A 12589-nucleotide genomic window follows, 5' to 3' on the forward strand; every position below is an offset into this window, starting at 1 on the left:
TAAGTGGGGAACCTGTCTGCAATTAAGTAAAATGTATGTGTATCCTAAACAATTACTGAACAACGTCATGTAATAGAGGGAAACTTAAGATTCGGATAAGAATTGAAGGTATTTTCGGCATTGTTCTGTTCCTATCTTAAACAAGCATTGGCAATGCAATTGATTTCGCCTTTGAGACCTTATATGTATTTAGCTATGCAGCACATTAGCCTGGGTGCTGAAACATCTACTTTTCTTTAACATGGAGGGAAAGTAAGCACCAAACTGCATCACACGCCAGGTATGGGAACACATGGAGAGAAATATTGCCTTTCAGCAGGAAATGGTCTAGTCCAAAGCTCTGTTTTAAATATAAAAACAGGGCCTTCGGGGGTCATATCACTGAAAATACATTTGAAAAAATATTATCGCCTATGGATGCTCGTGGAAGACCATTTCTATGGACTGAATCTAGAGAATGCTAAAGTGATTCTGGAATTTTACTGAGCTCTGCTGCCCGTTTTCTGTCAAGAAAGTTAAATAGAGGCAGTTGTCAGAATTTTTTTAAAAAGAAAGTCCCTCAGCAGAAAGCAATTCTGGTATTTTACTGACCTCTACCGGTCGTTTTCTATATAGAGGCAGTTGAACAGAAAAAAAAGTCCCTAAGCGGAAGCAGACAAGTCCTAGGGCTGATCTCCAGAGCCCACAAAGTACATACACATTTAAGTATATACAAAAGTATATACAAGAGGTCTCGTATGCTCAACCTAAAAACTGGACCATTGTAAGAATGTTTTTAATCATTGTTCTATTTCAGGTAAATCGTACACAAGTGAGTGTTTTATTAATAGGCTGCTAATCGAATATTCAAGATTTTCCCAAACTAGCAACAAGCATAAGTTAAGAATTTCAGTTTTTTTTTGGCAATTATCTAGTGGAAAGTAATTTTCTGTGTTTGGTGGTGTGCATTCGAAGACTATGAAGCCCTTACTAAGGATGGATTAAACACTTTAACTCATTGTGCTAATGTGTTACATGGGCTTCTCGACTTTCTGTATACAAAATATCTCTTTTGATGACATGAGTTAAAGAGAATACGTCCAATAAACCACTTTGTTTCCTTTTCTTACAGGTGATAAGGACTTATAAAGCTGCCATACAGCAGACTTTGGACATCCTTTTTCTTCCTGAGGGAAACGTGTTCTTTACCAGCACTGACTCCGTAAGCCGGGATTCAGCGGACCGCACTATCATTGCTTGGGATTTTGAGACTGGTGCAAAGATTTCCAATCAGATTTTCCATGTAGGTTACACAGTTAGATTACATGTTTTCAGAAGACTACTCCAGTGTATTACACTGAACAGTTTGAAGAGCTTTTGATTTTCACTAAACCTTTGTGAGTTATTGAGCAACCTTGCCTCAAACTAGGATGGGTGTCAGCTATATCAATCCTCAGCTCTTTGAACTATGCATAGAGTTGTGAAGTGGAAAATGGTATTATCTGGAAACCACAAACACTAAGCCCCTGTTCAAAGACTTGTTTATCAATTCTTATTTTACCAAGGCCATTGCATTGCAGGAAATACACATCAGCAAGAAATTCTGTGCACGTTCACATTTTTAAGTCTGGCTTGATAGTAGAGCTGTGTGTTAACTTAGTGTTGCCAAATCTTTAAAATATACATAGAGTGGGTTTGACTCCACCAAGAGATGATTTCCCTCTCGCTTCACACTGTTTTGTCATTTTTCCTGTCTCCTGTGGAAACTTTCTTTGCAATATCTGAGTGACTATTTGCATCTAAAAAATACACTTGCAGTCTCATGCATCAATATTGCATTTTGCGATTCCTTAATTGCGAAAAATAAGGAATCGCAATTAAGGAATTGCAAAATGCAATGCATCAAAAAATTGCTAAAAAAATAGCGATTCCCTATAATTCCTTAATTGCGATTCTCTAATTGAGAATTGCAATTAAGGAATGCCACCCCATTCATTCCTATGGGCCTAGAGGCCCATAGGAATGAATGGGAATGACATTCTTAATTTGCGTTTTACCATTAGAAATTCGCAAATAATAAGAATGCAATTTCAAGGGTACAGGGGTGTCCAAAGGACACCCTGTTGCACCCCTGAAATCTGCCCATAAGTACATTTTGCACACACATATGCCCCAAGGGCATGTGTGTGTGTAAAATGAAACTTTGAAAAATGCACTTTAGTGCATTTTTCAAAGTTTTCGCAAATTACCATGAAGATCAACTTCATGGTAATTTGAACCCCTTATTTGCGAATTCGCAAATTTTTAAAGTTTGATGATTGCATTTAAGGAATCTCAATTTGAGATTCCTTAAATTGCGAAAATACCAAAAATGATAATCCATCCCAAAAATGGAAATTGCATTCGCAAACAGCCGAATTTTGCGATTCGCACCATTTTCTAATGCAATTTCCGTTGATGCATGTGCCTGTTAATGATTACACTTTCAGTCTTTACCGGAAACCAATCCTTTTGTATTTTTTAATGAAGTAGTATTATTTATTTTTACATTTTTCATCAGGAATCAAGTGAAAGCCATTAGCACCACCACTTTTACTCACACAATCACTACCACCACTTCTACCATTACTATTACCCCTACTTTTAATACCATCTCCACTATTAACACCATCCTCTTCATTTCAGTTACTAACAGCACCATTACTAATGCTGTTATTACCATGACCATACTGCTGGCAGTATTACCACTACCATTTAGACTACCACATCAAACAAACATGCCTTTGTTTGCAAGCCTTACTCCATGAAAACCAGACCTACGGGCTTTACCATTGTTGGTTGAAGTATACAAAAATAGGCTTTTAGAAAACAACGCTGCATCACTACATAGTATCTTCTCACCTCGACTCTTTCAGCCTTTTTTCCAAGTCACAAGCTAACTGTAGCAGGGTCTCTCCTTGTGACTGTGACATGACATTGCACGTCTCAGGCCACCTGGGTTCTTTACTTTGATAGCTTTTCCCTGATATTATGAAGGCGGCATTAGAATTTTTTGTAGAGTAACTGTAAAAAAACAAATAACGTAGGAGACAATAGGATGACATGAAAAACAGCAGTACTTGAAATTAAGTATTAAAAGCATGGTGTTAGCTGTCAATTTTTGTGTTGGCTGCACCTCAGGCGAACGATGTTTTAAAAAAAAAAAAATCTGTTTATTTTATAAATCCCCTAAGGGTGTGATGATTCTGAATATATCTGTCGCCGTGATTTCTACGGAATATTAAAATGTACTGAAACAGTTCAATCAAGATGCTTGCTTTCACTGACAACTCTTAATGCCCTTTTCTCTGGTATATAAGCAAAGGAATGCCAGGAAAAAACACGCTATGAGTTTGGAATCTCTTTTATTGGGAATAGTTTCCGTATTATTTGAAACGCCAGCTTTTTCAGTCTTCTTGGCGTAAAGAATGTGATGAAATTTTCGTCATTGTGCACATAGTCAGGAATTCCTTTAGGTGGTGAATTCTTCAAGGCAGTGACCACAATGGGCCGGATTCACCCGTTTTCAAGAAAATGTTAAAACGTGTTTGGAGAAAATGTATGTCTATATTTGGAACTGAATACAAATTCCAGAAGTTGGATATCCATGGCAGTTGCAAACTTCAAGGAGCACTTCAATACTGAAGTATTGCAGTATGCAGAATTATGACCACGTGTATAATTCTGCATGCAGAAATGTAACACTATGTTTTCTTATAAAAGAACTGTCTGGACATAGGTTTATTGATTCCTATGATATATTTCATTGTGTTCTACACTTCTGCCCTACAGCACCTCCCTGAGTTAGTGTTGGCAGTAGCGGCTGGTAATTGTAGCAACAATGGGCGCGAGGCCACTCAAGCACACTCAGTCACCCCCATGCATTTTCACACACACCCATTCACTGCACACACTTGCTGAAATACACACACATACATTCATGCATGTGTATACGCACACATGCACCAAACATCAAAAACCAAAACTTACCTTCACTGCAGCTCTCCGGGAGGGAAAGTTCGGAGTCAAATTAGGGTTGGGAATGCTACCTACTCTCCTTGGTTGACCTAAGTTCAGCCAATGAGGGAAGACAGCAGGCCCTCACTCATCACAGAGTGGAATGGGGTCAGTGAGACTGCTTAACACTTGGCCCTGGGTAGTTTAGGGCTCAAAACTGAAGCACCCAGTCCTAGGCAATCAGTGACTCTCCCCTCGAGGCACTTTTGCCAGACTGCGGAGGTCACGCCCACAGGGCTGTGAAATCCTCAGCCTGGCAAAGTTTAGCTCGAGCAGCAATGAGCCTGCTTATTTAGCTCATGTCTAGCTACTGGCTGCCTGACCTGAATGAAAAGAGTATCTTCAGGCTGACATTTGTTCAGCCTGACAGACAATCTTCTTGACTAGAAAAAGGTGGGGGCATGGCCCCTCCACCCATACGGATGGGTCACAGCTTAGTGTTGGACTGCTCAACTTTGCTACCCTGATAGGCAAGTGCTAAGGAGGTGCACTTTATGTGCAGCTTTAGGCTCGAAATAAAGGTACAGCTCCAAGACACCACTGGCAAAAGACTTAATGGCTTCAGTTTCAGCCCAATACCCGTGTCTGCCCGGGACCTGCTGGAAAAGTTCCAAAGGGGTCCTTCCTAGCTGGAAGGTGTATTTACAACAAGGTGTAGAATTGTTGATTAGGTTTACAGTACAGCACACCACAGTAACATATTATTCTTATTGGCGCAAAGAAAGTACTCATCTCTTTTAATTAGGGTGACCTATTGGCATAGTTTGAACACACACGTATGACTAAAAAGCTAAAGAAAATAATATAAGGAAAAGTAACTAACTTTAGGTGAGTAAAATATTAACTCAGGAAAACTCTATAAAAAAAAGTGCACTTCTATTGTGCCAGATGTGCATATGTTATTATGAACAATTGCGTCGCTTACAGTACAAGAAAGGCAATTGGTCAAGTGGACTGACACATGATTCCATGCTGTATGTTGTGGTGGGTGGAATCGAAATTAGTATGACAGTTAATGAGACCAAAGGATAGAGAGGGCTGTCGGAAAGCCCCAATATGTATGTATGTATGTATAGCTTTTTTTATTAGGTCGAGCTGGCGTTGGAGCGCGAAGCGCTCCCGCCAGCGAGACTATAGTCACCTTCCTCCCTGTCAAGGGAGTAACAGCTGTGAACGAGCCCGATACAGACCTGGGCACGAGCCGACCCAGGTCTGTGAACGCGCTTCAAGGTTGAGCAGCTTGTGCACGTTTGTTGGACGTCAGGCGCTGCAAGCCCGCCAGACCAATTATCCCAGCATGAAACTCTACTTCCTGAGGCGCCACAAGACCAATTATCCCAGCAGGAGTCTCCACTTCCTCAGGCGCCGCAACAATTATCACAGCATGAGACCCACTTATCACAGCATGTCAACAGGCCCCCAGGCTGCTGGAGCACTCAACTATAATTAATGTGCAGTTGCGTGCTCCAGCAGCGTGGGGGGCTCTCTGCATGCTGTGATAATTATCACTTTGGGGCCTCATGCTGTGATAATTAGGGCGGCATGCTCTATTTGCAGCACTGAACATTTTCAAAGAAGGCGAAGCAGTGACATTCATTGGAGACACTCACCCTCACCCCCTCACCCCTCACACACCTCCTCACCCTCACACACTCACCTTCACACCCCCTCACACACACCCTCACATACCCTTACCAGCACAGCAAAACACAACACAACACAGCACAGCAAAACACAACACAGCACAACACAGCAAAACACAACACAACACAACACAGCAAAACACAGCACATCACAGCACAGCAAAACACAACACTGCACAGCAAAACACAACACAGCACAGCACAACACAACACAGCACAGCACAGCACAGCACAACACAGCACAGCACAGCAAAACACAACACAACACAGCACAGCACAGCAAAACACAACACAGCACAGCAAAACACAGCACAGCAAAACACAACACAGCAAAGCACAGCACAGCACAACACAGCACAGCAAAACACAACACAACCCTCACGCCCTCACCCCCTCACCCCTCACACACCTCCTCACCCTCACACACCTCCTCACCCTCACACCCTCACCTTCACACCCCCTCACACACACCCTCACATACCCTTACCAGCACAGCAAAACACAACACAGCACAGCACAGCAAAACACAACACAGCAAAACACAACACAGCACAGCAAAACACAGCACAGCAAAACACAACACAGCACAGCACAGCAAAACACAGCACAGCAAAACACAGCACAGCAAAACACAGCACAGCACAACACAACACAGCAAAACACAGCACAGCACAGCAAAACACAGCACAGGACAGCACAGCACAGCAAAACACAGCAAAACACAGCAAAACACAGCACAGCACAGCAAAACACAGCACAGCAAAACACAGCACAGCACAACACAACACAGCACAGCACAACACAGCACAGCAAAACACAGCACAGCAAAGCACAGCACAACACAACACAACAAAACACAGCAAAACACAGCACAGCAAAGCACAGCATAGCAAAACACAGCACAGCACAGCACAGCAAAACACAGCACAGCAAAACACAGCAAAACACAGCACAGCACAGCAAAGCACAGCATAGCAAAACACAGCACAGCACAGCAAAACACAGCACAGCAAAACACAGCACAGCACAGTAAAGCACAGCACAGCAAAACACAGCACAGCAAAACACAGCACAGCAAAACACAGCACAGCAAAACACAGCACAGCAAAAAACAGCACAGCACAGCAAAACACAGCACAGCAAAACACAGCACAGCACAGCAAAACACAGCACAGCACAACCAAGCATAGCACAACCAAGCACAGCACAACCAAGCACAGCACAACCAAGCACAGCACAACCAAGCACAGCACAACCAAGCACAGCACAACCAAGCACAGCATAACCAAGCACAGCATAACCAAGCACAGCATAACCAAGCATAGCATAACCAAGCATAGCGTAATAAAGCACAACAAAACATAGCATAACAAAACACAACATAGCATAGCATAACTAAACATGGCATAACAAAACATGGCATAACAAAACATAGCATAGCAAAACATATAATAGCATAGCAAAACATAGCAAATCAAACACAATAAAACATAGCATAGCAAAACAAAGCATAGCATAGCAAAACATAGCATAGCATAACAAAGCATAACAAAGCATAGCATAGCATAACACAACATAGCATAAGATAACAAAACATAGCATAACAAAACATAGCATAACAAAACATAGCATAGCACAGCATAACAAAACACAACATAGCATAGCATAACAAAACACAACATAGCGTAGCATAACAAAACACAACATAGCATAGGATAGCAAAACTAAACAGAGCAGAGCATAGCATAACAAAACAAAGCACAGCAAAACACAGCACAGCACAGTAAAGCACAGCACAGCAAAACACAGCACAGCAAAACACAGCACAGCAAAACACAGCACAGCAAAACACAGCACAGCAAAAAACAGCACAGCACAGCAAAACACAGCACAGCAAAACACAGCACAGCACAACCAAGCATAGCACAACCAAGCACAGCACAACCAAGCACAGCACAACCAAGCACAGCACAACCAAGCACAGCACAACCAAGCACAGCACAAACAAGCGCAGCATAACCAAGCACAGCATAACCAAGCACAGCATAACCAAGCACAGCATAACCAAGCATAGCATAACCAAGCATAGCGTAATAAAGCACAACAAAACATAGCATAACAAAAAATAGCATAACAAAAAATAGCATAACAAAACACAACAAAACATAGCATAGCATAACAAAACACAGCATAGCATAACAAAACACAACATAGCATAACAAAACACAACATAGCATAGCATAACAAAACACAACATAGCATAGCATAACAAAACATGGCATAACAAAACATGGCATAACAAAACATAGCATAGCAAAACATATAATAGCATAGCAAAACATAGCATATCAAACACAATAAAACATAGCATAGCAAAACAAAGCATAGCATAGCAAAACATAGCATAGCATAACAAAGCATAACAAAGCATAGCATAGCATAACACAACATAGCATAAGATAACAAAACATAGCATAACAAAACATAGTATAACAAAACATAGCATAGCACAGCATAACAAAACACAACATAGCATAGCATAACAAAACACAACATAGCGTAGCATAACAAACCACAACATAGCATAGGATAGCAAAACTAAACAGAGCAGAGCATAGCATAACAAAACAAAGCATAGGATAGCAAAACAAAACATAGCCTAACAAAACATGGCATTACAAAACATGGCATAACAAAACATGGCATAACAAAACATAGCATAGCAAAACATATAATAGCATAGCAAAACATAGCATATCAAACACAACAAAACATAGCATAGCAAAACATAGCATAGCATAACAAAGCATAACAAAGCATAACAAAGCATAGCATAACACAACATAGCATAGCCAAACAAAGCATAGCATAGCAAAACACAACACAACACAGCATAGCATAACAAAGCATAGCATAACAAACACAACAAAGCATTGCATAGCATAACAAAACAAAGCATAGGATAGCAAAAAAACATAGCATAGCATAACAAAACAAAGCATAGAATAGCAAAACAAAACATTGCATAGCATAACAAAACATAGCATAACATAACAAAACATAGCATAGCATAACAAAACAAAACCTATCATAGCCTAGCAAAACATAGCATACCAAACACAACAAAACATAGCATAACAAAACATGGAAAAACAAAGCATAACACACACAACCACACACACACAACCACACACACACAACCACGCACACATAACCACAACCACACACACAACCACAACCACACACAACCACACACACAACTATCTATCTATCTATCGCCCTCACTCTATCTGTCTATCGATCTATCGCCCTCACTCTATCTGTCTATCGATCTATCGCCCTCACTCTGTCTATCTATCGCCCTCACTCTATCTATCGGCCTCAGTCTATCTATCTAATCACCCTCACACTATCTATCTATCGGCCTCACTCTATCTAATCGCCCTCACTCTATCTATCTATCGGCTTCACTCTATCTTATCGCCCTCACTCTATCTATCGCCCTCACTCTATCTATCGCCCTCACTCTATCTATCGCCCTCACTCTATCGCCCTCACTCTATCTATCACCCTAACTCTATCTATCTATCGCCCTCACTCTATCTATCTAATCGCCCTCACTCTATCTATCTATCAATCTATCTATCGCCCTCTCTCTATCTATCTATCGCCCTCACTCTATCTATCTATCCCACTCACTCTATCTATCGCATCACCACAGCATCACTAAGGGGCACAACAACATCACTAGGCGCTACCACAGGATCATTGAATGCCACAGCATCACTAGTCGCCACCACAACATCTCTCAGCCCCACCACAGCATCAATCTGTGCAACCATTTACCAACAACTGGGTCAAATATGATCTCTCAATGTTTCAAGCTTTATTACAAATGTCACAAAAAGAGGTTAGTATTTCACTTCTGTTCTTGGATTTTCGTCACAATAAAATACACTGAACATATTCTTCACAAAAGTTATTTACAAAAGTTTAAGCTATTGCCATTATAAATTACAATAACTTTTATTTAAGTATTAATTATTTAAAAAATTCAAAGCCATTGTTATTTGTAATATCAATACATCTAAGTCACGTGAATACAACACATATTGCATTACAAATGCTATAGGTGTCACAAGTTATAACTATTGGCATTGTAAATGACAAAGCTATTATTTTTGCTATTTTCAAAACCAACACATATATAAAAAATTTGTCATTTACAATACCAATAGCTCAAACTTTCCTAATGCGAGACCTTATGCATTGCAAATGCTTGTTAGGGTTTTTTGTCTCAATTGTCAGACGTAGAAATAATTTATAATAATACTGTAATTTGCGAGGCACAATTCAATGCAACATGCGGGCCAATCTTCTTAAATATGTATTTTTGGAAACTTTTTTTTGTGTGCAATGAATAGTGACAGAACTGAGCATTTTTTTCTTTCAGGAGCGTTATACGTGCCCAAGTCTAACCTTGCATCCCAAAGAACGAGCTTTTGCTGCCCAGACAAATGGAAATTACATGGCTTTGTTCTCTACACAGCGTCCATTCAAAATCAACAAGAAAAAAAGATATGAAGGACACAAGGTATTTTTGTTTCTATATACATATTCAACTGCTGACACATAAGTGAATATATTTTCACTCAGTACAGTTTATTGTATTTTAAAAGTATTAAGGTGTTTTACAAGTTGTCAGATCCCAAGTCCTGATGGAGTATTGGAAAGTTTAATTTAATTCTATTTTCTATTTTGTACAACATACAAAATTAAACGTTGCCAACAGTACTTTTCACTACATCACATTCGTTATGTCCCATGACAATAATATCACGCCCTGTTCATCCACTTAACTGCTCTCTACATTGCAAAGTAAGTAGATGTGGAGGAAAGAATAGTAATATATACTTTCCTTGATGTAGTGGAAGGTGATTGTCATGAAGGTGATTGTCATGAAGGTGATTGTCATGATCCGTAGCCTACGCATACCACTTTGTGCTGGCCCTCGTTGAGGCACAACACTCTAAGCTTCCTGAATGTATGCACCTTCAGAAGCAGAAGAGGCTGATGGTGTTCTAAAGTTTGAGTGCTGACAGGATAGAGGCTTCATGTCTCAGATGGATGTGCTACACAGACACATGGGTGAAGCCAAGGAAGAAACAGTACTCTCCTGAGACTTGTAAATTGTGGTGGCCATCTGGACCTCTCAGGAGTATGGGGTCCTTGTGGTCCAGAGCATCTTTGCTTGGCAGTGCACCGAGGACCTTACTGTCAGAGTTTAGAAACTCTTCAAATTGGTATTTTTGGCAGTCAACGAAAGAGTGAACTAGACTCTGAGAAGTTTAACTTTAATATACTTGGCATAAATGGTTGAACCTTTAGCGCACTAGTGTCAGTGCAGCAGTTCAATAGAAATGGTGCCTCAACAACGAGGTCGAATTGCCTAACAACCCCCTTGGTTCACAGGTTTATGGTCAGGTGTCTGAGATGAAAGTGGGTTGATCTGGTTTTGCAGAACAAAGCAGTATTTTGGCACCCGCATCTTCTCTGTGTTTTCTCTAGACACCTTAGGTGTTTTTTGGAGGAAGCATACTTGATACAGGATCACACAAAGAACATTTTCCCTGATGATGCCCTTTGTGGGGACGAAACGCGTTGGCTGGGTAGTTTGCTGTTTATTTTTAATGAAGATGAATAAACACTGAAACCTCATTTTAACCAGAGGCATCTGGGTCTCAATTATGCTTGGCACTTGAACATGGATAATCCCCGGAGAACATGAATTTGGGGACTTTTGGTTATGTTTGAATATACTCTTTATTTTTCTTAATATAGAGAATAATTAATTACCCAGCTGTGCCACCTATTGTGGTATGTTTTAAAGACTCAGAGAAGTAATCTAGGACAGAACTTGTTTTCAAGGATTTAGACTTTGCGATTGAACACTATTTTCTGGAGTCATCCCTTGAGGGGTATGAACTCTTATGTTTGTAGTAGTTTGTTTCCCCAGAGGAGCGAAAAGGATCCTCAACTTGCACATACTTTGATAAAGTGTCTTTGAGACAGATTGCTTGCTGTTAAGCAAACGCTGTAAGACTAATACTAATGAGCATTTAACCTGTCACATTGAATGTAATTTGAATCACAGAACATTTTTATAAAACATTGAAGGTTGTCCTCTCTAGCAAGAAGTGCTTAATAGTTCAGAACACTCTTTGCATATGTTACCTAGATTCTATATTTGTTTCAGCTGTAGGAAGGCAGAGAGTTTCACCCAACTGTAGAGAGTAGGACAAACGGTACACTATTAGAAATGAGATATTTGAGCTACAACTATAAGATCTCTAATAGCTTCCTCTTACATTTAGGTATTAATCAGCTGACCCTACACAGCTATGCAACCAGGAAGAGTGTCCACAGGCAGTGTTTATGTTTCTCCCTCTTATCCAGTTACCTCTTCCCCAGGTCTACTCTGTCCAACATGTTGTCAATGTGTGATTGACAGTAAAGTGTCGAAGCATAAATCACTCCCTTTGGATTCAGATTGCAAAGTTTGTGCATTTTGACAGTGATGTAGTGGGTATGAGATTCATCATAGTGCCGTAAACCACTGGCAACTAATATCATGAACATACCACATTAATGGTGGGTTTGGTGTCAGCCATTTAAACAAGCCTTCACAAAGCCTATAGGTCAGGTTTGCATGTAGTTAGAAGCCAGATGTACTTGTTTTTTCAGGGTTGTTAGTTCGGCTGAATTTGTATTTCAGCAGAAAGACTGACAGAAGGAACAAGGACGCTGTATGACGTGATAGAACTTGTGATTGGCCCAACAGCTGAATGTGTTTGCTAGGAACACCGAAGAGTCCTTCCTGAAATGGAAACCATTACAAAGCTGGCTCTTTG

The 12589-nt window shown here is 40.4% G+C and overlaps 1 protein-coding gene across 1 annotated transcript in view; it reads left to right on the forward strand.

Moving 5' to 3' along the window:
* Window positions 1-12589, forward strand: part of WDR25 (WD repeat domain 25) — an 816010-nt gene that overhangs the window by 763214 nt on the left and 40207 nt on the right. The window contains exons 5-6 of the mRNA XM_078660186.1: window positions 1112-1282; window positions 10132-10272. Coding sequence (XP_078516312.1) covers window positions 1112-1282; window positions 10132-10272 — 312 coding nt within the window. The remainder of the gene's footprint in view (window positions 1-1111; window positions 1283-10131; window positions 10273-12589) is intronic.

This window comes from Lissotriton helveticus, chromosome 9 (genome assembly GCF_964261635.1).
Source record: "Lissotriton helveticus chromosome 9, aLisHel1.1, whole genome shotgun sequence".
Classification (NCBI taxonomy): Eukaryota; Metazoa; Chordata; class Amphibia; order Caudata; family Salamandridae; genus Lissotriton; species Lissotriton helveticus.